Raw genomic sequence first — 27,047 nt, 5'->3', positions numbered from 1 at the left:
GCTGACATCCATGCTTTCTTCCCTCTCATGGGTTGATGGCAGCTAACGGAGCCCACGTCTGCAGGAATACATTATTATTATTATTATTACAAATAAAGTATTATTATTACATACACCGGCCTAAATGAAAATGGATTCAAAGTAATTTCCTTCAAGCCAGCTATTCCATGAATTACCACAGAATTCACCAGAAGTGTTTATTGTTAGCCTTGGTGGTTTCAATCACACAAAAAAGATTCTCAGTCAAATTTGAATAAAAACTTTGCTTGGCTAAAAGGAACCTTGCATATAAAGCCTGTGGGCATTCAGACGTGTTGGAAGATGTGTTTGCAGTAGGAGAAGTGAGCTTTCCTGTTGTGTTCTTTGAGTAGGTGGGTGTGAGTGTTTATCCATTATTCATAGAGCTGTTTTAACATGTAAACAGAGCTCTTCTTCAGGTTACAGGCAATTTTTTGTGTGCATGTGTGTGTCTTTGTCTCTGTGTGTGTGTCTGTGTGTGTGTTTGTCTTTCAGCTCTATCGCCGGCTATCGGAGGTTTTGGGGCTGAATGATGAGACGATGGTTCTCAGTGTTTTCATCGGCAAAATGTGAGTTTTCTGAACCGGTGTCACTAACTGTCCAAGAGGTTTGTGTAAACACAAGACGTTTTCAAGTAATCAATGGAAGTGATCAGTGTGGCTGTGATGTCATCTCTCTGGTCTTTTATTGCAGCATCACCAACCTGAAGTACTGGGGCCAGTGTGAGCCGATCACCTCCAAGACGCTGCAGCTGCTCAACGACCTCTCGATAGGATATCCTTTTGTGAGCGTGTGTGTGTCTACTAGGGCTGACCTCGGTTAGTCGACTAATCGATCGAAAGGAGCCGTAGTCGACTGCCAACCTCTTAGTCGAATGCAAAAAAATTATAATGTAATATTTAAAAAAATATATATATATTGTTTTATCATTCTTTCCAAAAGCAAAGAGGCCTAGAAGCGTGGCTAATGGCGCGCATACCAGAGGCTAACTGCCTAAGAAAACGGGCACAGAGCGAGGCACTGAAAGAGGATTTCACCCGTCTAATGAACACTTAATCTTTTTTTAACCTTTATTTATCCAGGCAAGCAATTAAGAACAAATTCTTATATACAAAAGCAGCCTGTCGAAAAAGCAAAGGCCTTTTGTGGGAAGGGGGGTGGGAGGCTGTAACAAAAACAAGGTTATGTACATGCATACAAGTAAATAAAATACAAAATGACAGGACAACAATAAATAAGGGAGAGAGAAGGAAAGGGAGAGGGGGAAAAAGAAAGGGAGAAAGGAAGAGTGAGAACCAGAGGGAGAAGAAAGGGGGAGAGGGAGGTAGGTGAGGAGGCTTAGGGGGAGGAGAGAATAGTCTGAGGGCTAACCGCTTAACAGTCGGTTAAGATCTGTTGCAGATTTTGTTTAAAAGTAGTGAGCGATGTGAGGGCAGTGAGTTTAAGGGTGTTTTGTAATGTCTTCCAGTCAGATGCAGCAGCCAATCGGAAAGGCGTTGCGTCCAGAAACCGTGCTGGCTTTGGGGACGGTGAGTTTGATGAAGTTGTTGGACCTTAGGTTGTAGTTAGAAGTGGAGACGTGCAGAAGGGAGGAGAGGTAGAGAGGTGTTTTACCAAGTATGGTTTTGTAGATGACTTGACACTGGGATGCCATTCTATAGATGGTGTCGCCATAGTCGAATATAGGGAGGATGGTCATCTTGACAAGAGTGTGTTTGGCCGAGCGGGTGAAGGAAGCTTTGTTGCGGTACAGGAAGCTCAGACGAGCTTTGACTTAGACAAATATCAAGATGTATCCATCAGTGGACCAATTGCATGCTTTTGCAAAGGACAAGAAGCCTTCAGTCGACTCCTTCAGACATTAAGCACCCCCCACAGCCCAAATGGAATGATAAAAAAATATATATATATTTGTATAAAAGATATATATATTTGCATTCGGTTTTCGACTACCAGTCGACTATTGGCAAATTTTGGCCAATCAAAGTCGACTATACAAATCCTAAATCGCGGAGTGTCTACAACAGGAGTTCCTAAGCGTTTATCATTATTCAAATTAGCCTCAGGGCCAATGTTCATCATCTTTCAATGGGATCATATCATTATGATATTATATCATTATGGTGCACAATCCTGCTGTCTAATCTATTTAATTACAACACACGCATTCATTCGGTTTGATGTTACTTTACAAACCACACAGTTCAATATTATGAATAACATTTAATGGGTGTAACAATTAGGGATGGGTACCTTTCACATTTGAACCGGTACCTGTGAATCGATACCGGTACCTTTTTTCGGTACTTTAGTCTCAAGAAATGTAATTGACCTACCTCAGTCATGAAAAAGAAAATCCAAACTTCAAATAACTACAATTTCGACAGTTTTCGGCTTGCCATTGCTCCGACTGCTTTGTTGTTGGCTCAAGTCAAATCCTAGGTAAACATATATTGTGCGTGTGAACGTTGACATGAAAAGATTTTTTTTTTCTTTTTTTTTGGTATCTCACTTGAATCGATACTCGGTAGTACCGACGTGTTTCGGTTCGGTACCTCAAAAGTACCGAATTCGGTACCCATCCCTAGTAACAATACACACACTTTCAGATTCAATAAATCTTTATTTTCTTTAGGTCACGATTCGATAAATGTATTAGATTCTTCATGTGTTAAAATATATTCATACTACAGAGGTCTAATTAAATATTATACATGTGTGCATGTTATACATGCCCTTCCCTGCCCACTCTACACTGATGGTATGCAGGCAGATGCCTAGTTTAGTTTAGACAACCAATGGGAAAGACTATAGAGACCCAGGGAGGAGAACCAGAGACTTATCTCCCACCTCACAGCTGTCACTCTGAGGGGAGCAACGGTTGTGATTGGAGGGTCAAGAAAAGAGGGCATTGAGGTCATTTATTAACATGTGCTTTTTGCATAGGAGAGCAGACGATGATATTGAAAAAGGCTTTATGATTTATAGTGATATTGATTTATTTCATATTGCCCAGTTAAAATGACCCACCTTTTGAGTTTAGGAAGTACGGGTGTGTGTATTGTATTGATTCCTCATCGTTCCAGATGTGTGTGTCGGCTCCTTGACACTGTCTCCCTGCACATACAGCAGCGTACGGAAGCTGGTGAAGCTCAGTGCTGTTCAGTTCATGTTGAACAACCACACGGTAAGAACCAGTGACATAACACGGACCAAATTATAATACCTGATCATAACCACACGGTAAGAACCAGTGACATAACACGGACCAAATTATAATACCTGATCATAACCACACGGTAAGAACCAGTGACATAACACGGACCAAATTATAATACCTGATCATAACCACGCGCTAAGAACCAGTGACATAACACGGACCAAATTATAATACCTGATCATAACCACACGGTAAGAACCAGTGACATAACACGGACCAAATTATAATACCTGATCATAACCACACGGTAAGAACCAGTGACATAACACGGACCAAATTATAATACCTGATCATAACCACGCGGTAAGAACCAGTGACATAACACGGACCAAATTATAATACCTGATCATAACCACACGGTAAGAACCAGTGACATAACACGGACCAAATTATAATACCTGATCATAACCACGCGGTGAGAACCAGTGACATAACACGGACCAAATTATAATACCTGATCATAACCACGCGGTAAGAACCAGTGACATAACACGGACCAAATTATAATACCTGATCATAACCACGCGGTAAGAACCAGTGACATAACACGGACCAAATTATAATACCTGATCATAACCATGCGGTAAGAACCAGTGACATAACACGGACCAAATTATAATACCTGATCATAACCACGCGGTAAGAACCAGTGACATAACACGGACCAAATTATAATACCTGATCATAACCACGCGGTAAGAACCAGTGACATAACACGGACCAAATTATAATACCTGATCATAACCACGCGGTAAGAACCAAATTATAATACCTGATCATAACCACACGGTGAGAACCAAATTATAATACCTGATCATAACCCCACAGTGAGAACCAAATTATAATACCCATATCATATAGACACCTAATCATCCAACCTTTGTGGATACAACCCCTTCAAAAAAAAAAAAAAATTGCACATGCACAAATAATTATTGTTAACCGTATGAACTAAATAGATACAATATGTTGATTCAGATTGTTGATACTGGAAACGGGAATCTAAACCTGTGTTTCTAACTCTTTTATCTCTTTATTTCATTATTTTGTTATCCATATTTTTATTTATGTATTTATTCATATTTATATGCGAAGCACCTCATAGACTGACAACTTCACAAACTCACGCAGCCAGTCAGTAATTCACTCAGTTAGTCACACTGCCCCTATTGGCAGCTCAAAGGCATGACACCTTGTGTGAGAGCAGTTCAATCCATGCAACAGTGCTTGGCATCTATGACATCTATACATGTGTCCTTGCTACCGTTCTTATTTGCCTTTTGTACATCCTCTTCCAACCACCACTTCATGGTGGCAACAGTCCAACCCCCCCCCAGAGAGAATATCTCTGATCCCTTCTGTTCTGAAGTGTTACTTCATGAGAATGTTATTCTCTGTCCTGTTTAGAGTGAACATTTCTCCTTCCTGGGGGTAAACAACCAGTCGAACCTCAGCGACATGCGCTGTCGGACCACCTTCTACACCGCGCTGGGGAGGCTGCTCATGGTCGATTTAGGTACACACACGCACACGCACACACACACACACACACACACACACACACACACACACACACACACATCATCTTCATCAGATCATATATTTAGCATTTTAGCATTTTTAGATTATATATTGGATTATTAGATTATATATTGCATTATTTAGCATTTTGTTCTTTTTTTGATTATATATTAGATTTAGATTATTGGATTATTAGTAGGAATGTCCGATATTATCGGCCTACCGATATTATCGGCCGATATCGGCATTAAAATGTGATATCGGAAAATATCGGTATCTGTTTTCAAAAATTATTTGTCAAAAGTATGCATAATGTTGTGTTAATTCCACAACAAGAGATATGTAATGTTAATTACCTGAAATTATTCCATTTTTTGGGGGGGGGCGAACCCTGCATATATTGGTATCGGTTGATATCGGTATCGGAAATTAAGAGTTGGACAATATCGGTATATCGGTATCGGTAAAAAAGCCAATATCGAGCATCCCTAATTATTAGATTATATATTGTAACTATTTATTGTAGGGCAAATACAACAGAGGGCATATATACCCTCATCTCGCACCTTGTTGCCCATATGCGCATGTCCAGAGTTAATTATATTGATTTGTTTACACTGCTTTTTATTCTATTTTATTTTTACTTCTCCACTGTACTATAATTATGTCACCTGTACCATGTCTTATATACTACCTGTACCCCCCCTCCCCCATGCTGCTATGATGCCTGAATTTCCCCCAAGGGGATCAATAAAGGAATATCTTATCTTATCATCCAGTGAATCAGAATGAGTTGAACCAGTAACTGAGAATCAAGAATCAAGAGGTTTATTTGTCGCATACATACCAGGGCATACAGTGAAATGCGGGTGGTCATGCCTGCATCGATTGTGCAATAATACAATAATAAAATAGACATAGAAAAAAACAGGTAAGACAAGATGTGCATGATAAAAATAGACATGCTAAGTTCCTGAGAAACTGGTTCCTATGTACACTACTATACAATATACAATTTTAACTCTGTCATTATTATACTATATAATGTATCTAAACTATACTATGTAATACCTCATCCTTTAACTGAGTGGATGACTGTGTTGTTGCAGGGGAGGACGAGGACCAGTTTGAACAGTTCATGCTTCCTCTGACGGCCGCCTTCGAAGCCGTGGCTCAGATGTTCAGCACCAACACCTTCAACGAGCAGGAGGCCAAGGTGAGACCTGGAGCCTAGTAGACATATTAATACTTTATTTGGTTCCACAAATTATATTACATAAATGGGGGAATCAAATATATCGCGGGCCAAGCAGCACTGAACACTTAATGGTACACATAGCACCTCCTTCTCCATGCGGCTAAGCTGCCAATAATAGCTGAGACAGAGCAATATTTGGCATGACATACACACATATACACATACATACACACATAATGTACATATACACACACACACATGCATACATACACACACACATACATACACACACATACATACATACATACATACATACATACATACATACATACATACATACATACATACATACATACATACATACATACATACATACATACATACATACATATACACACATACATACATACATACATACATACATACATACATACATACATACATACATACATACATACATACATACATACATACATACATACATACATGCATACACACATGTACATACACACACGCATGCATACACACAAACGCATACATACTTACACACACACAAGGCTGTCATTCGACCATGGATAGGCTGAAATTAGGCACATTTAAATATTTGTCTTCTTTTTTTCTTTTCTTTTTGTCATAGTGAACATCACGTTGCATTGATCATACAGTATATACTTGATTCACATAGTCAATGACATTTGCCACTCAAGCTCTTCCAACTTATTCAATTTGTTTTCAAAATATTCAGCATAAACAAAATAAGCAGTATAAACCGAGTACGCCTCATAAACAACCCAGGGGAGGAAAAATTAATAAATCTTTTTTTAAACGACATAGGAAAATTAACGAAAAAGAGGGAGGGAGGTCATTTAAATATTAACGATGCAATTTACACATAGTTACAACTTCAGGTCAGGCATGACATGCTTTCAATGAACAAGTTTGTAGTGTGTTGTATTTGCTATCATGGGTTAGTACCAATAGGACACTGACTGCAAGAACCAGTGATGCGTTTTCAGCTCACCTCACATCAATCGTGTTTCTTTATGTATTTACATTTGACTGGCACGTTTGGTAGTCAAATTGATAGATTTATTTCAAATTTGAATATTGGAATTCGCTCCCTGTATGATATAGTATAAAGACATTTCTAGTCTTTTTACTCATAGCCAGTATAGTCTTTCACTTAAGAGACCTCTCTCTGTCTCCGTCTCTCTCTTTCTCTGTCTCTCTCTCTCTCTGTCTGTCTCTCTTTTTCTCTGTCTCTCTCTCTCTCTGTCTCTAACAGTATTGTCTGTGTTGTCTCTTGTAGAGGACATTGGTAGGTCTGGTGAGAGACCTGCGAGGGATTGCCTTTGCCTTCAACGCCAAGACCAGCTTCATGATGCTGTTTGACTGGATGTATCCTTACCTGACCAGCCTCTCGCCCCCTGACCCGCTCTGCAGAGCCACATTTGAGCCAAATACCGTACCGTAATTCCTCTAATAGTAACCGGGTCTCAAATACAAGCCGGGTCTCTATTAATGGCCGGGTGCTCTCTTGAGCTAAGCAATTATAAGCCGGCCTCCTAATACAAGCCGGGTTACTAATATACTGAGCTGCATACTGAGCTAGTTACTTGATTTCACTTTGAAAACGTTGAAATGACCAGTGACCACCTGTAATTGCACTGTTTACTATTTCATACAGTACTTGGTTTCAATAAATGAACCCAGTACATTTTACTGGGTTCAAACTGACACAAAATGTTGATTTATTCATTATGATCCGTTTGAAAATTTGAAATATAGGCCTCCCTCTTATACAGGCCTCCTCCTAATACAAGCCTGGTACCCGCTACAGTTGAAACAAATACAAGCCGGGGTTACTATTAGAGGAATTACGGTTTATATCTAAAGTCCTAAATTGCTCCTAATTTCCAAGTGCTAAATTGCTATTGAGGGCACTTTTCTACAAGTTCAACAGTTTCACCTCGAAAACTGACCGGAAACGGAGCAAATTAAGTGGACAACTCAAGTCCCTACCACACTACCAAAGGGTTAACCCTTTCCCTGCTACAATACAGAATTCACTACCACACAACAAAGGGTTAACCCTTTCACAACCACACTACAGAACGTTAACCCTTTCACTACCACACTACAGACTGTTAACCTTTCACTACCACACTACAGAACGTTAACCCTTTCACTACCACACTACAGAAGGTTACCCGTCTGTAGTGTGGTAGTGAAAGGTTACCCGTCTGTAGTGTGGTAGTGAAAGGGTTAATGTCAAGGGGCCACCTGTCTCACTGCTCACCACCTCATAGACCCGTCAGCGCTTTGGTACAACATTTTCAAACAATCAAACTCTTAATAAACTCCAGTATAAAACTGCAATGTAAGGTCCCTAATATAAACGGTAATAATAAAGATCAGCTATTTTTTAAGCGGCTACGTGGCGCAGTGGGCAAGGCGCTCGCAACGAATGCTGGAGACTGGGCTCGAACAGGATGCCTCCTGTTCGAGCCCCGCTCTCCACATTGCTTTCAGTTTAGCTGGTCGTCCACAGTAATACACATTGGCCGTATTACGGGGAGGGAAACTGAAGGGTGGGGATCGGGCGTTGTGGACAGCAACTCCTACAGGTCGGTTGGTGCGCCTGCGCAGTAGAATCAAGAAGCGACGGGGGCGGGGCCCCTCCAAAGCCCAGACCCCCGACGCTGAAAGATCGAGCCGCGCAGGTGAAAAGATGCGACGGCTGTTACCTCGAGTATCGGAGGGGACTCGTGCTATGTATGACTTAGTCCACATTACAGCCGGCTTGTGAGAGGCAAGAAACAACGTTCGAAGACAGGGGAGGGTTGAATTGGACGATATGAAAATTGGGATGGGTGAAAAATAGAAAAATGGGAGAAAAAGTGGATAAAAAAAATATCAGCAATTTGTTAGTAAAATAATTCAACCCAGTCGCTTCCCAACTATACAGGCGTGTTTTGCCCATCGCTCAAGGCCACAGCACAAGTGGTGAGCCTAGTAAGAGAATCCCTCCCTCTTACATTGAAACACAGCTCTTTGTCAAAACGCTAAGGATTTGTATTTGTTTTTTTAATTGATCCATTCTGAGTCTATTGAGTGTTGTCCTTCACCGAGCCTCTGAAGATACCCTGCCTACATGCCCATCCTGCAGAGAGCCATAGAGCTCTGGTACCATGTCCCAGCATGCACCACACCCGTCCTCAAACTCATGGCCGAGCTCGTCCACAACAGGTACAGATGATCGCTAATACAAATCTACAAACAGAAGCTACCTCAGGCGCAAAGTAATTGGTTTAAAAATATATTTTTTCTTTAGTTCTCTCACCTCACTATTGTACTGTTTTTTTTCTTTTTTTTAACCAATTATTTGACGAGGCAAGTAATGGTGGTTGTGGGGAGTTCAGTGGGGGCTTTTTGAAATTCATCCTTTTGTTGTGCGACCCCAGCCTGACCTCTGACCCCTCCGCTGTGTGTTTCCGACCCCAGCCTGACCTCTGACCCCTCCGCTGTGTGTTTCCGTCTCCAGGTCCCAGAGGTTACAGTTTGACGTGTCGTCGCCCAACGGCATACTGCTGTTCAGAGAGACCAGCAAGATGATCACCACCTACGGTAACCTTTAACCCCTGAACCCCCTTTAACCCCTGAACTAGAGCTGTCCCCGAAGCCTGTTTTTGGGCTTCGAACTTGGTTAGGGTTTTTCGAACGGACATTCGAACCTTCGTTTTTAATTACAAAGAAAAATATAATTATTTTTATATAAAATATCCTCAAACTAAATCCCCAATTTGAATAAAGTGATTAATCTGATTAAATTAGTATTTTCTTTTATTATTAAATCAACTTTCTTTAACACATTGAGTGCCACGCCCCTTCCGGGAAGTGACACCTTCCTTGCCGTCCATTAACCCCATGTAAACGTAGTTGTAGTTTGTAGAGCTAAACCTATATTTTATAGTATAGCTATGGGTCTAATAACGGCGTCGAGTCTCAGTGACCTGCTTCTGGTCAACGTGCAAAAAACAGATCATTTTTTCATCCGTACATTTCCGTTTTATACCGTTTTGAATATGAATATAGTTTGGGTGCTTCTGAGTCATTCCAGGGAAAAGACGCGAAAACTGCGTTTTTGTGTAATTCAATAAACACGTTGAAATCAACGCTAGATCATAATTATTATCCTTCCTCGTGCACGCATGCAATGTTGTTTAGACCAGCGCGCCACACATACAGACACAGAGACGGCGTCGATCGGGGTAGAAATAAATATCAGATCAACGCAAGCTTTCATATATAATATCCTTACCTGGTCTCTGATGTAATGCAAAAAAAAGAATCCAAATATCTGATCACCATTCCAGTTATCCACAGCGATCCTGTCTCCGACGTTGTTGGGCACAGAGTGTTTAGGACCCGCCCCCACGCCGCAGCTCGGTAGAGAAAAGAAACTACGGTAACTCGTTTCTAACTGGGTGCAATAATGGCAGAAGGCGTTAGAGGGCGGTATAAGACCGTCTGCCAGCTCAGACACATTCAGTACAGCATGCACAAGGTGCCCTGCTGAATTATGAATGGCAATAGCGAATAAAAGAAATACCGTGAGAAAAACGTAGATCTACGTGTCCGGCACTCGACGATCGGGCGACAGAAACGTAGTTCTATGTTTTCGGCAACCAAAATGTTAATGAATAAAACGCATCAGTTTTGTCAACATAAATAATCCAATAAGGGCACGGTTGGTACGAAAGTGATGGTGACGGATCGAGCGCCGAATGATAAATGTTTTATTTACATTTTTATGACGAGTCATATACCGTACTTTTCGGACTATAAGCCGCGGCTTTTCCCCCCATTTTTTGACCCTGCGGCTTATATAACGGTGCGGCTTATATGTGACTCGATGTGACCAAACCCGAAAATGTACAAATCTAAATATTGCTTTTTTGACTGCATTGAAATGTTATTTATCTGTTCCCTTATTTGCTAAACTTAATACAACTTGTAAATGAGTTAATTCTTGTTATTTGTCTTACAGTATTGTGTCCCAATGCTAATTACATATGGTAATTAAACATTAAAACACCTGCGGCTTATAGTCCAGTGCGGCTTATATATGTACACATCATTCAATTTAGCTGCTGCGGCTTATAGTCAGGTGCGGCTTATAGTGCGAAAAGTACGGTACTATAATACTATAATATTGAAATATAGGCGGTTAGGAGAGATGAGAGAAGAGGAGGAAATATAGACTGTTAGGAGAGAGGAGAGGAGGAAATATAGACTGTGGGAGAGATGAGAGGAGAGGAGGAAATATAGACTGTGAGGAGAGATGAGAGAAGAGGAGGAAATATAGACTGTGAGGAGAGATGAGAGGAGAGGAGGAAATATAGACTGTGAGGAGAGATGAGAGAAGAGGAGGAAATATAGACTGTGAGGAGAGATGAGAGGAGAGGAGGAAATATAGACTGTTAGGAGAGATGAGAGGAGAGGAGGAAATATAGACTGTGAGGAGAGATGAGAGAAGAGGAGGAAATATAGACTGTGAGGAGAGATGAGAGAAGAGGAGGAAATATAGACTGTGAGGAGAGATGAGAGGAGAGGAGGAAATATAGACTGTTAGGAGAGATGAGAGGAGAGGAGGAAATATAGGCTGTGAGGAGAGATGAGAGGAGAGGAGGAAATATAGACTGTGAGGAGAGATGAGAGGAGAGGAGGAAATATAGACTGTGAGGAGAGATGAGAGGAGGAAATATAGACTGTTAGGAGAGATGAGAGGAGAGGAGGAAATATAGGCTGTTAGGAGAGATGAGAGGAGGAAATATAGACTGTTAGGAGAGATGAGAGGAGAAGTCATAAGAATAGGTATAAAAGTAGTGCAACGTAGACCGTGCAGACATAACAATAGGCATAAAATAAATACAATAAGTACAGCGTAGCTCGAAAGCCATCGAAAGCCCCCGGGAACAGCCAGTCCCCCGAACACCACCATATGTTTTAACGGCCAACACCGGAGATCTGCAGAAACATTTCCGCACCAGGAAACGCATTACGTGTCGTCCGCCAGAGGACATGTCGAAGAAACCTTCAGAACCATAAAGATGGCAGTAATTTTTCAGTTTCCGGGTCGAGGAAGAATAAAGGATGGAGGACAGATGAAGGGATGTTTTATTTTTTTTATCTTTTGAATGCACTCTGTTAAGATATAAGATAAGATATTCCTTTATTGATCCCCTTGGAAGTTCGGGCGTCATAGCTAGCAGCATGGGGGAGGTACAGGTATGGGCAGGGAATAGTACAAAGACATAAATATAGGCAATACAATTTTATCTGAATATAAAAATATATTCGGGAGAAGAGAAGCAGAGCAGCAAGAGAAAGGTCACAAGTTCTAATTCCCGCACTGGCCGCTGGGGGAATACTGGTGGGGGAAGTGAACAAGTGTTGCTCTCCCATAGGTTTGGCCTTTCTCAAACCCCGCCCTCTTTTCTTGATCCTCCAATCCGATTCAGATTATTTTATTGTCACAGCTTTCCTAAATGTACCGTACATACATTCAGAATAACAGTAAAGAGTAACCTGTTCTTCCCGGCTCCTCAACCGTAGTAGATTTGTAAATGACGATACACAACAATCTATATATATATTGTATATATTCTATACAATACAAGGTAAAAAGCAGTGGGTAAAATATAAAAACAGTGTAAGCAGCAGTGTGTGTGCTTGTGTGGTGTGTAAGTGCTTTTGTGATAATTCAGAGTCTTTCCGTCAGTAGTCTGTTTGCCTGGCGGAAGTAGTAGTAGTTGTACTAGATGATGTAGTAGTACTACTAGCAGTAGCAGGTAGTAGCTGTAGTAGTAGTAGCTGTAGCTGTAGCAGTAATAGTAGTAGCAGTAGTAGCTGTAGCAGTAATAGTAGTAGTAGTAGCTGTAGCAGCAGTTGTAGTAGTAGCAGTAGTAGCTGTAGCAGTAATAGTAGTAGCTGTAGCAGTAATAGTAGTAGCAGTAGTAGCTGTAGCAGTAATAGTAGTAGTAGTAGCTGTAGCAGCAGTTGTAGTAGTAGCAGTAGTAGCTGTAGCAGTAATAGTAGTAGCTGTAGCAGCAGTAGTAGTATAGTAGTAGTACTAGCTGTAGCAGCAGTTGTAGTAGTAGTAGCTGAAGCAGTAATAGTAGTAGCTGTAGTAGCAGGGCACGAAATTAACTTTTTGACTCACCGGCCAGTGGCGGGTAGATGGTAGATTTTTTTTTTTTTTTTTTTTTATAAAATATATATATTATATAATCATACTTGTAGTTGTATTATCTGCAAGACATCGCCACCACGCAACAAGTCTAAATGCTCACTATCTGCAAACAGCTCCACTGTCTGTGTGTATACTCGAGTAGCCTCCAGCTCCAGCAAGGATTCTCCGGCGCTGCAGCTGGACCTATACTCGAGTAGCCTCCAGCTCCAGCAAGGATTCTCCGGCGCTGCAGCTGGGCCCTATACTCTACATTCAGCATGCCCTCATGCGATGGAAGCCAGGGGCTCAAATACGCATTGAATCAATGTTATAAGACATTGATATCAGGAGCTATCTGTAGCTACTGCTAGCCGGCTAGATAACGTTAAGACAACGCCTCAGTGAACTACCGGTATTTAGTTTACTTGGTCATTTCGTAGTGAGCTAACGTGAGCTACCTAGCCAACGGAGGTATTATGCACTACTAGACTTGTGGGAGCATTTGTTGATATCAGGAGCTATCAGTAGCTAGCCGGCTAGATAACGTTAGACAATGCCTCATGTATGAAACTAAAAGTGAATAGTTGACTGGGTCATTTTGTAACGGTAGCTAACGTTAGCTCACTGAGGTCCCACTAGACTAGAGCAGTCAGCAGACTGCCAGGCAATAGCCTCTGTGTTTACACAGGTTTGGGAGGGGCAGGAGGAGGGGAGGAGCAGTGCGCTGCATGTCTGTGTGCTTGAGACAGCGAGTGAGAACTCCGCTAAGAATTGGAATTCTAAATCAACATTTGAATTTTTTATTTTTTATAAAAAAAACAAAAAAATTCTATTCAATCTGTTTAAAGTACCAATGGGGGTTTTCTTCACAGTTGCAGTTAAAGATTAGGCTACACTAATATTATAATATTATACTATAAGACGTCACCATAACTTTCCGGTATCGATTCACAGGTACCGGTACCGTATCGGTTCAAATGTGAACGGTACCCATCCCTACTGCTCCACTGCTACTGGTCAGTCATCCACTCACGGTACAGACCTGGTTGTACTGGAAACCTCCCAGGTGTGAGTGCGTGTGTTTGTATGCATATAACGTTGCCGCCCCCTGCAGGCTGTTGCTGTAAATTCAATATTCTCGACTAACACTGTAGAGGGGAAGGAGAGGACTCTGGGAGGAAGGTGGGGGGGGGGGGGCTGTAAGCCGGTAAACACAATACTCTGCCTGCCTTGTATAGATAACGTGCAAAGAACAAGTGCACGTTTGAAACCCTTAACGCGTAGGGAGGGGGGAAAAGGGGCGGAAATAATTTAATCACTTTTTTTTATTTTTTTTTTATTTTGCTCAACTACCTCCCATAACTTGAAAAAGCAGGCAGCGGTAGGAAGTGTATTTACCTTCCTAAATAATCTCTCTGATGTGCAAACTGTCAGAAGGATGAGTGACGAGACATCCCCTGGTCTGCTGGACGGCAGATTTAATTATGAAAAGTTTGTGAAGCGGATCTGCGGGGTCGAACAGAGTTCTTACAGCGATGAGCCGGCTCTCCTCCACAGCGACGAGTTCAGTTCGAAACTCTTCGTCCGTCAACAAAGCTAGTAGGGGTGTAACGGTACACAAAAACCACGGTTCGGTATGTACCTGGGTTTTGAAGTCACGGTTCGGTATGGGTTTTCGGTACAGTGGGGGGAAGTTTGGCTTTCCATGTTCCACTCACGGGGTGATGTAGTGTGCAGTAACTAATTGTACTTGTAGGGCTGTCAACAAATATTCTATATTGAAATTATTAATCGACTTAAAAAAAGAATAATAATTCTATTAGACTGTGGGAAAAGAACAGCCCCCGGTGGGCGGTTGTTAGTGGTTAACATACTGTTGTATTCGTTCGGTACACAGCCATACTGCACCTTAGGTCCAGTACTGAAACGGTTCGGTACGGATACCTTTACACCCCTAAAAGCTGTGAGAACAAAATGTACCATTTTTTGAAGACTCATGTCACCTATAACTAAGTCCTCATGACTACTTCCTCTACCCAGTATCTGATCAAACAATATCTGAAATAATAATTAAAACGTACTTACTTTTTACTATTATGTAACCCCACTACTATGCTACTATTCGTATTATGGTTGCAAATTGTAAGAACGTTCCTTACTCGATCATTGATGACGTTAACAATCAATTAAACGGTTCATTCTAACAAAAAATACCCAATTTACCAAACATGTATTTGTTTCCTCAATTAAAAGGTTTATTTCCACAGCAGCGATATATTGCATTCTCACAACATTGCATGGCATATGAAACATAGAAATGTAGAGGCCTAGACATAAAACACATTGTGTGTTCGCGTCCCATCTCTTTGGAAAGACCACATGAGGTCAGAGGAGTTTGATAGTATTTACTGAGGACGGACAGATAATGTTGATATTTAAACATAACAAATATAACACGTATACATGATCATGCAACATAAAAAAAAAACGGTTTGGGAGAGGGAGGTGGGAGGGGTTTTAGGTTGTGTGTTGTGAGTTCTAAAAAATTGAACTTTAAAGCTCAATATATCAAAACGTGGCACTTAGGTCTATTTGTATTAAAAACAATAGATTGTTTTTCTTTTTCTTTTAAATGTCTGGAAGAGCTCAAACATAAAGATGTAAAATGGTATTTTCGTTGCCTTTTTTTGAGTTGATCTAAATGTTACTGATATGTGTTAAATGGGCTTATTATGATATCGTGTCATATCAATCGCAGGCACCCGAATCGTATCGTGGCAGACTTTGTGATATCGGCAAATATCGTATCGTTGTCCAAAGAATCTGTATCTTATTGTGATGAAACTGGTGATTCCCACCCCTACTATGCAAGCTCAATCCTATGTGACGAACAACGCCACTGACCCTTAGCTGCCAGAGATGTTTTTCAGTCCCGATACCTGGGGTTGGGTATCGGCCAATACTGATACCGATCCGATACCCATTGTCCAATTTCTTTTTCCAAAAAAGTATTTAAAAAAAAAATTAATCCACGTTTATTTTTATTTTTATATTAAAATATATTTTGTTTTTAACAATTGTAAAGGATCACAAGTGTGTTTTTGATTTGTTGTAAACAAAGACAGAAAATAAACTTCATTCAATTAATAAACTGTATGCCTCACTGTGTGGAAGAGACTGGGATACAAATTAAATCCGATATATATATATTTTTTTTTATCGATACCCGATCCAGCTATTTTACTGATATCGGCAGCCGATACCAATATCGGATCGCGGCAATCCCTACTGCTGACTGGTTCACAATCTGTAAGTCACTTTGGATAAAAGTGTCTGCTGAATGAATTGTACCCATTTTGTCCGGCTTCATGACCACAGCCTCACACACATGCATTTTGCTCTGTGTTTTTCCATTGGCTTTTAATTGTGATGAATCCATTATGTATTGTGCAACTTCAAATCGCCCCAACGGCCCCCTAATAGTCAAGTCTCAGGTTTGCCTGCTCAACGAGGGTTAATGTCTCGTCACCACCACCCTGCCCAGGTGAAGAGTGTAACCGTATCTCTCTCTCTCTCTCTCTCCAGGGAACCGTATCCTGACACTGGGGGAGGTTCCCAAGGACCAGGTGTACGGCGTGAAGCTGAAGGGCGTGAGCGTGTGCTTCTCCATGCTCAAGGCCGTGCTCAGCGGCAACTACGTCAACTTCGGAGTGTTCCGTCTCTACGGCGACGACGCCCTGGACAACGCCTTGCAGACCTTCATCAAACTGCTGCTGTCCATCCCTCACAGTGACTTGCTGGTACGTTCCGTATACAGCACACACACACACACACACACCACTCTGCCTTCCTCTTCATCAATATTTCATGTTCGGAGAGAGCGTACAGGCGCTGGAAACTGGGCCAAGACACCGAAAATAAATAAAACGGGCATGGGGGGGGGGGGGGGGGGGGGCGAAGAAGAGACATGAAACATGCATGCCAAATACAGGCATTAAAGCGTTCCGTCAATTTGATTCGGAGTTCCGTCATTTGATTCGTAGTCGTCACGGATTTTAACCTGGTATCGCCAATCGGAGGCGTCAAATATCATGAAAAGGGGAATTTGTTTTCCTGCCGCGCCAAGCATAGTCATTGGCGAGCAATCGGCAGGACGCAGCGACTTGAGAGACCGGATTGCGCTAATAGTTCGTCGTCGGAAATGTATAATAATCGCAAGATACATTCAGACGGTGTTGGATGAGATCTAACTAAATGGATTTATGGACACATTTATGCCCGGACCACAAAGCGTATCGAAGGGTTAGCGGCGGCGCGGCGGCTCTACCGGTGAGTCTCAGCCTGTTGTTATGATATGAAGATGTAATTGTAGTGCCGTCAGACCCTGATACGGGCTGTCTTTTCCTTTTAGCTAACGCTATTGAATAAAGATATACAGTGGAGGTTAAAATAAGAATGGCTTTGCCTGAAAAAAAAGTTCAGTCAGGAGATGTTTTGACGGAGATGGCGCATCCCAGCGGGAATAGACTTTACCATTAGGGATGCCCCAATCACGTTTTTTGCCACAGATACCGATCACCGATCGTCTATGAGCCATATCGGCCGATCGGTTTTGGTTTTATAAAAAAAATATATACCGTACTTTTCGCACTATAAGCCGCACCTGACTATAAGCCGCAGCAGCTAAATTGAATGATGTGTACATATATAAGCCGCACTGGACTATAAGCCGCATGTGTTTTAATGTTTAATTACCATATGTAAGGAGTGGAGCCTGCGGCTTAATTTGACTCAACACGGGAAACCTCACCCGGCCCGGACACGGAAAGGATTGACAGATTGATTGCTCTTTCTCGATTCTGTGAGTGGTGGTGCATGGCCGTTCTTATATTGAGCTTTAAGTTCCCACCTCTACAGAGAATGACTCCCATTGGGACACAATACTGTCGGACAAATAACATTAACTCATTTACAAGTTGTATTAAGTTTAGCAAATAAGGGAACAGATAAATAACATTTCAATGCAGTAAAAAAAGCAATATTTAGATTTTCGGGTTTTGTCCACATATAAGCCGCACCGTTATATAAGCCGCAGGGTCGAAAAATGGGGGGAAAAGCCGCGGCTTATAGTCCGAAAAGTACGGTATATATATAACTTATTTTTATTTTTTATAAAATATATATAATATATAATTATACTTGTAGTTGTATTATCTGCGAGACATCGCCACCACGCAACAAGTCAAAATGCTCGCTATCTGCAAACAGCTCCACTGTCTGTGTGTATACTCTGCTTTGGTCAAATCACATTCAGCATTGCCATCTTCGCAGTGTTGTTATGAAGCATGATGGCTAATTAGCCAATGTTCAGCTGCAAAAAACGAATAATGTCAATCATGTTATAAGACATTGATATCGGGAGCTATCTGTAGCTACTGCTAGCCGGCTAGATGATGTTAGACAATGCATCATGTGTTAAAATAAAGTGAACTATTTCGTTTACTGGGTCATTTACCGTACTTTTCGCACTATAAGCCGCACCTGACTATAAGCCGCAGCAGCTAAATTGAATGATGTGTACATATATAAGCCGCACTGGACTATAAGCCGCAGGTGTTTTAATGTTTAATTTCCATATGTTATTGGTAATATGTTATACGCTATTCTTGTGTGTTAACACCTCGCTAAATGCACCCGCACAGACCACACCCAGCTTCTCGTTTGTAGTCTTTCCACCAGCATTGGGACACAATACTGTCAGACAAATAACAAGAATTAACTCATTTACAAGTTGTATTAAGTTGAGCAAATAAGGGAACAGATAAATAACATTTCAATGCAGTAAAAAAAGCAAGATTTTTACATTTTCGGGTTTGGTCCACATATAAGCCGCACCGTTATATAAGCCGCAGGGTCGAAAAATGGGGAAAAAAGCCGCGGCTTATAGTCCGAAAAGTACGGTAGTTAAAACAGTGAGCTAACGTTAGCTACCTAGCTAACGGAGGTCTCATGCTGGCCGATCGATCGGCACGGGCATCCCTATCATTCTTAAACTGAAATGCGCATTTGTTGATATCAGGAGCTACCAGTAGCTAGCCAGTTAGACAATGCATCATGTATTAAACTAAAGTGAATAGTTGACTGTGTAGTTTTGTTTAAACAGTAACGTTAGCTAACAATACATAATTTCAACTATACACAATACATAATTTCAACTATACACAATACATCATTTCAACTATAGACGATACATAATTTCAACTATACACTAGGGCTGTCCCTGACTAAGGATTTGGATAGTCGACTATGATTGGCCGAAATTTGCCGATAGTAGACTATTAGTGATGAAAATAAAAAATAAAAAAAATAAAGTATATATATATACCATATATATATATATTTTTTTTAATCATTCCATTTGGGCTGTGGGGGGTTCTTAATGTCTGAAGGAGTCAACGGAAGGCTTCTTGTCCTCTGCAAAAGCATGCAATTGGTCCACTGATGGATACATCTTGATATTTGTCTAGTCTAGTGTGTTCATTAGATGGGTGAAATCCTCTTTCAGTGCCTCTGTGCCTGTTTTCTTAGGCAGTTAGCCTCTGGTATGCGTGCCATTAGCGTTAGCCACGCTTCTAGGCCTCTTTTCTTTTGGAAAGAATGATAAAAATTAAATAAAATTTAAAGTTTAATTATTATTATTATTTTTTTTACTTAGAGGTTGGCAGTCGACTACGGCTCCTTTAGATCGATTAGTCGACTATTCGACTAATAGGGGTCAGCCCTACTATACACAATACATAATTTGAACTATACATAATTTGAACTATACACAATAATACATAATTTGAACTACAGTATATACAATACTGAATTTGAACTACCGAAAACGCATGTCAGAAAACACATATCCTGCATTATGCCTCCTCCACTCCTGGAGGCAGAGACACTACACCTGCTACAGCCTCAACATCCTCCACTCCTGGACCTGGAGTCAGAGCCACTACACCTGCTACAGCCTCAAAATCCTCCACTCCTGGAGTCAGAGCCACTACACCTGCTACAGCCTCAACATCCTCCACTCTGGAGTCAGAGCCACTACACCTGCAGTGCTACAGCCTCAACATCCTCCACTCTGGAGGCAGAGCCACTACACCTGCTACAGCCTCAACATCCTCCACTCCTGGACCTGGAGTCAGAGCCACTACACCTGCTACAGCCTCAACATCCTCCACTCCTGGACCTGGAGTCAGAGCCACTACACCTGCTACAGCCTCAAAATCCTCCACTCCTGGAGTCAGAGCCACTACACCTGCTACAGCCTCAAAATCCTTCTTCTCCACTCCTGGGCCCTCATTTATCAATGGTGCGTACGCACAGATATGTGCGTAACCCGTGCGTACGATCGTTTCTAAGCAAAGTGTGGGACTTATCAATTTGAACTTGTGCTTGACATTGTGCGTATATCTACGCACAGCTCAGACCGTGCGTACCTGGCGCCAGGCGGCATATGCTTTCATCAGTTTCATGCATTAGTTTCAACAATGACGTGTTCTGTATGACCCGTAATTCACTATAGTTTATTGTAAAATAGCGACATTGGTGTAATTATTGTCAAACCATAGGTATTTCCGAATGAATTCAGCCTGGTTCATAGCGTTATTATAGGAATACTGTGCGCTCAGATGTTTTCAGAGATATAGGGCAGTCTATTTGCAGAGAGAGAGAACATAATAATATTAAGTAGAGTCCGCTACCCGAGACACATTCTCCTTGATTTGTACCGCAATTTGAGACCCAACTTGGAGCGTGGAGCAAAACGCCGTGTTGGATGTCGTAATTTCCCCAACCCCCAACTACCGTACTTTTCGTACTATAAGCCGCACCTGACTATAAGCCGCAGCAGCTAAATTGAATGATGTGTACATATATAAGCCGCACTGGACTATAAGCCGCAGGTGTTTTAATGTTTAATTACCATATGTAATTAGCATTGGGACACAATACTGTCGGACAAATAACAAGAATTAACTCATTTACAAGTTGTATTAAGTTTAGCAAATAAGGGAACATATAAATAACATTTCAATGCAGTCAAAAAAGCAATATTTAGATTTTTACATTTTCGGGGTTGATTACGTCGAGTCACATATAAGCCGCACCGTTATATAAGCCGCAGGGTCGAAAAATGGGGGGAAAAGCCGCGGCTTATAGTCCGAAAAGTACGGTACATACAATATCCATATATCAATAACAGGAGGCCAAACGAGGATTTTCCGCCAGGTTATACAACATCATCGGAGCAATAGACTGTACCCCAGGGTTCGAAATTAACGGGGGCTTGGGGCATAATGCCCTTGAAAATGGATAAAATGCCCTCGAAAATCAGTTAAGGGGGGCACTTAATGCCCCCGACAGTTTACTAATTATATATATATATTTATCCGGTAATGGAGCGTCTGTGTATCGTATACGGTTCAGATGACGCGCAAATAAAAAAAATCATTTGGCGGAGCCGGTGTTCTGCACTGGCTGCAGCAGCAGCCAGGTGCTAGTCAGTTTGTGTAAAAATGGCACGCACAATATAAATCAATCTTCATTACGACTTTAAAAACATAGCCATTAACATTACATAGGCCTACACACATCTTGCCATAGCGTTAGCAGTTTGTACAATGTTTGTAGCTGTTAGCTAGCTAGCCCTTCACAACAACAGCTAACACCGTAGCTACTAGCTACTGTAGCAGAGGAGGAAATGGGAGTCTGAGAGGCGGGGTGTTTAAAGACAATGATAGGCGTTTATTCAACATCCAAGAAGGCTAACATACAACTGTGTTTTACTAACTCCAACCGGGACTATTGCCGCTTTCGCGCTGCTTGTTGACGTTATGAACTGCTCCTAACGTGACCGGAGCTGAAGGTGGCGGTGCCACACGCTAAAATGTCCGTGGGGACCCGGCGCCAACCCATAGATAGTTCCAACTCACCGAATTACGTAATCCACCACAGTTGCACTCAATATTTAAATAATGTTAGTCTAAATATATGTAGACAGAAACATAATAATTTCAAGCAGAAAACGAATCTTTCCATTAAGAACTGACAAGCAGGGAATTTAAACATGGTTGACATTGTTTTTGTGTGTTTATATTAATTAAAGAAAGGAAAGTCTAGTGCTGGCTGAGCATATTGTTTGTTTGCACTAAATTAATACTTTGACAAATGTAGCCTATATTTTTCAGTCAGTTCGGTCTTTGTGTGCCAAACATTATTTAAGGCTGTAAACACTGTAAACCTTTTATTTTATTTTTAATAAATGAGAAACATGTTTAGATTTGAGTGTTATAGAAAAAGAAAGCAATACGCTTGGACCAGCACTCACAGATTTTGGTATATTTAATGGCAGCCTGAAACAAACATGTTTCGGAACGATTATGTTCCGAAACATGTTTGTTTCAGGCTGCCATTAAATATACCAAAATCTGTGAGTGCTGGTCCAAGCGTATTGCTTTCTTTTTCTATTATACTCGACGGGATTTCAGCACCCAGTGTTATAATTTGTGAGCGCAGTCTATCTTGACTTTTAGATTTGAGTGTTAAATTTTTTTTAATAAAAATTAACGTATATCGAACTGAAAACCGTGACCCCAAATTCGTGATATGAACCAAACCTTCCATTTTGTGAACCGTCCCACCCCTACCGTTTATCATAAAAATTCAGTGCCCCCGAAATAAAAAAAAAAGCCCCCGAAAATCAATTAAGGGGGGCAAAAAAAGCCCTTGAAAAAAAAATTTAATTTCTAACCCTGCTGTACCCATGTAGCTTTCAAAGCTCCATCAATAAACAAATCCAGTAATGTGAACGGGATTCCACTCGGTTAATGTCGATGGCTGGGAGGAACACGACTCATTCAGGCCTAATTGTATTTAATTCAATTGTAATGTTATTACTGGGGTATCTATAATTAAAACATCACTTAAATGCAGATCAGGGTTATCCACTGAAGCCATAATGACTCTGACCAAAACCACGGACCACGGAGCGCACAATAGGCATTGTAGAGCGCAGAGTTGGCCTGCTGAAATTGATTTAATTTCAGTCATTACAGTGCTTAATGTCGGGTCAGCTTGTCATTTATTTCTGTCAATGTGCTGGTTCTGTAGCAGGACTGGGTCAGTCAACATCCTTGGCTCCCGGCGCACCGAAGATAGTCTACACGCTCCCTCCTCCTCAGCGGAGTTGTCTGTGGACTTGACAACTTCATTGGATTTATTTATTCTCTAAAAATATCTATAATCATACGATTAAATATTGTTTAAAATAAAACGCTAAATACTATTATTCTGTGTCATGTTTCCAAATAAGATTGTTCACAACGGGAAATGCTGTATACGTTGAATTAGTTGGTTAGACCTCTGTGATCAATCTCGCTCTCAGTGAAGTTTCTCAGAGTTCGCTCGGGTTAGTCCATTATTTCACATCCCATGGGGGTGTTTCATTACCATATATGGATAATCATGCACGAGCATAGACGGTAAGAACAAATGGTATTTATCAACACGGAGTGTGCGTAGGACCCGTGTATGCGCAGTTGATAAATCCCGATTTTTCTGTGCGTAGAGACATTCTAAATTATGTGCTTAAGAACGAAAATAGAACACTTTCTAAGCATTGTTGATAAATGAGGGCCCTCGAGTCAGAGCCACTACACCTGCTACATTTGAACTATACACAATACATAATTTGCATTCAACACCTTAGCCAAGTCCTTGCCAAATGCAGTGAAATCTGAGGAGCTTGGTCAACTGAATGAAGAGGTGCGAGCCTACCAGATTTAGGAGCACAGGCCAAACACTTTGAGGAGAATACTGAACGGATCGATGTTGACTGGTGGAGTAAGATCTTGGCCATGAAGACGCCAGAAGGAGGGATGATATTCCCCATCATAGGGAAGTTGGTAAAGGCCCTTCTGTCATTGTTCACTGGCCCTCTTGTCGAAGGATCATTTAACATCATGGATGACATCATTGAAAAAGATAGGGCCAGGCTGAACATTGAGACATAAGTATGAAGGCTTAGCCATTATCAAGTCCCACATGAAGGCAACAGAGAAAAACGCCTCCAAAATGGAAATCAGCCCTGCACTGAGGAGCATGAGCATGTGCCTGTCTTCTTATGAGAGACACCAAAGTCATCTGAAGAAGGGAATCGACTTTACCATAAATCATAGGCTGATATACGCTACATTCTCTTTAAACGTATAAAATGTTACAGGACAGAGTTTTAAAATGCTATCGTTTTACTGTATTTGCCCTATACACAATACATAATTTGAACTATACATAATTTGAACTATAGACCATACATAATTTGAACTATACACAATACTGAATTTGAGCTATAGACTATACATAATTTGAACTATACACTATACTGAAAAGTTACAGTATGTAGATTTGTTTATTTGTATGACAAAGTCGGTCAACCCTTGCAATCAGTTTCATTTAATGAATTGAAAACAGCATTGATATTACGTAAAAGCAAACTGGCAATAGAAAAGATGTTCAAAATGATCTAGTTCTCTTAAAACGCTAACGCTATTAAATAAATATATATAGTGGAGGTTAAAATAAGAATATGACTTGGCCTGAAAAAAAGTTCAGTCGGGAGATTTTGTTTTTTGTTTTAATCCCTGCAAATACTATTTAGTTTTTGTTTTCGGGTTGCATGCATTAACAATGCTTACCAAGATAATAATAATAATAACTTTATTTGTATAGCACCTTGCATACAGGGGATTGCAGTTCAAAGTGCTTTACATCAGTAAGAAATAAGACATAAAATCGGGGTAAAACAAGCAGCAAGAGCAAAGCATAAAGTGGGATAAAACGATGCAGATATATTAATCAAATCACATCAGAACCTCACGTTCCAATAGGCTTCTTGAATTTCTGTAATCTGTTATAAAACAGGGGCGTAAAGATAAAAAATAAAATAATAATAAATAGTAAAATAATAGCAAGGGTAAAATGAGAAGACATGTAAAATCAGTTTTTCACATTAGGATCTAACATGGCCAACCTTGTTTTGATTCAGTTTTAGTAGAATATAAAAGACATGAATGATGAAAGTGCAGACATACTATAAAATCACGGTTTCTTTACAGTGCAATAAAATAGTTCTGGATTACTGTTACTGTACAGTTCAAAGTCGTCTTTACCGTACATACCAGATGGTATGTATATTGTTCTAAATGAGTGAACAACTAACTTTTCGTCTGTCTGTCTGTCTGTCTGTCTGTCTGTCTGTCTGTCTGTCTGTCTGTGTGTCTGTCTGTGTGCAGGACTACCCTAAGCTCAGCCAGTCGTTCTACTCGCTCCTGGAGGTTCTGACCCAGGACCACATGAACTTCATCGCCAGTCTGGAGCCACACGTCGTCATGTACATCCTGTCCTCCATATCAGAAGGGCTCACCGCGCTGGGTAACAGTTCTGTTCTACTGATGCTCCCTCTGACGGCACGCGTGATGTAGATCGTGGCGCTCGCAGGGAACTCGTCAATGTATTTATACTTGTAAATATATTACATCAATGGTGTATACTTATATTCACCATTTATACCTTGTGTATTACTGCACTTATATTTACCATTTATCAGGGGTGTAAAGTACTTGAGTAATTGTACTTTGTTACAATACTTAAGTACTGTTTTGGGGGGATTTGTACTTTACTCAAGTATTATTAGGTTTGTATACTTGTACTTTTACTCAATTACATTTCAGAGGAAAAGAAACATACTTTTTACTCCTTACATTTAAAATGCAGACCTACAAAGTACAAAGCACAAATCTCGCAGGTCCAACTATTTTAATTACGGTAGTATATTTGTTTCTCTGGCCGAACTAACTGCTGCCAATAAAGTGCTGCCACACTTTATTTAAAAACAGCCAATCAAATCCCCATCAATGGAAGATTAACCCGCCCATACCCATGCTGATTGGTCCTTGTGCAAGACTAGAAAGCGGGGATCTTTTGATTAAACATCTGCTATCAGAAGAATAGACGGTCAGAAAAAAAGTTTTTACTTTAACTTTTTAGCCATCCAGACACATGCAATTTGAAATATGAATATAGAATAGCAGGCCTATAAATGACCTTATTATGACCAAGTCATACATCTATAGATTGGGCCAAATCGCCTCTTTCCAATGGCAGAGTTCAATCTGGATTTAGTACCATCAGGCGCCCGTTACAGGGCAGCAAAGACTGTGAATGAAATCTACTGTAAGTACAGTTACTTTTGTATAATGTCCATAGCTCCGCCAATTTTGACCGGATTGTGACGTGTCTTTTCTAGACGTTCACAGAAAGGTAAAGAAACGATATACGTCTTTTATGGCAATAACGTTCAGGGTTGTTGTGAGATATAATCACGGAAATCACGTCTGAAAAATGGTTGGACTTCCGTTGTCGGCGGCTGGTGTGAGCTGGGTAGTGTAGTTTTAGGACTACAACAATTTCATGAGTGCTTCTTCTTCTCGCGTCTAAATGCGCAGATATTTTTTATACGCTCATATTTCGCTAATAACACTTAAAATAGTGCTGAAAATATACACTTTGAAATAAATCTTGTACCGGGCCGATCGGGCTTAAGAGGTTAATACTATTACCCTGCCCATACCTGTACCTTCCCTCCCCCCTCTCCTGTGCTGCCATGATGCCCGCATTTCTCCAAGGGGCTCAATAAAGGAATATCTTTCCTATCTCGAGCCCCACCCTCTTTTCGTGATCCCCCAATCAACAACTGTTGCTTCCCTCAGACAAACAAACCGATTGGAGGACCAAGAAAAGAGGGCCAG

The 27,047-nt window shown here is 40.9% G+C and overlaps 1 protein-coding gene across 1 annotated transcript in view; it reads left to right on the top strand.

The window, feature by feature from the left end:
* Nucleotides 1–27,047, top strand: part of xpo7 (exportin 7) — a 95,792-nt gene that overhangs the window by 59,724 nt on the left and 9,021 nt on the right. The window contains exons 15-24 of the mRNA XM_084324423.1: nt 514–587; nt 712–795; nt 3,145–3,205; nt 4,646–4,754; nt 5,869–5,975; nt 7,267–7,355; nt 9,099–9,206; nt 9,502–9,584; nt 16,777–16,991; nt 25,533–25,671. Coding sequence (XP_084180549.1) covers nt 514–587; nt 712–795; nt 3,145–3,205; nt 4,646–4,754; nt 5,869–5,975; nt 7,267–7,355; nt 9,099–9,206; nt 9,502–9,584; nt 16,777–16,991; nt 25,533–25,671 — 1,069 coding nt within the window. The remainder of the gene's footprint in view (nt 1–513; nt 588–711; nt 796–3,144; nt 3,206–4,645; nt 4,755–5,868; nt 5,976–7,266; nt 7,356–9,098; nt 9,207–9,501; nt 9,585–16,776; nt 16,992–25,532; nt 25,672–27,047) is intronic.

This window comes from Notolepis coatsorum, assembly GCF_963971535.1.
Source record: "Notolepis coatsorum genome assembly, chromosome: 11".
NCBI lineage: Eukaryota > Metazoa > Chordata > Actinopteri > Aulopiformes > Paralepididae > Notolepis > Notolepis coatsorum.
This window is presented reverse-complemented; position numbering and strand designations above follow the sequence as displayed.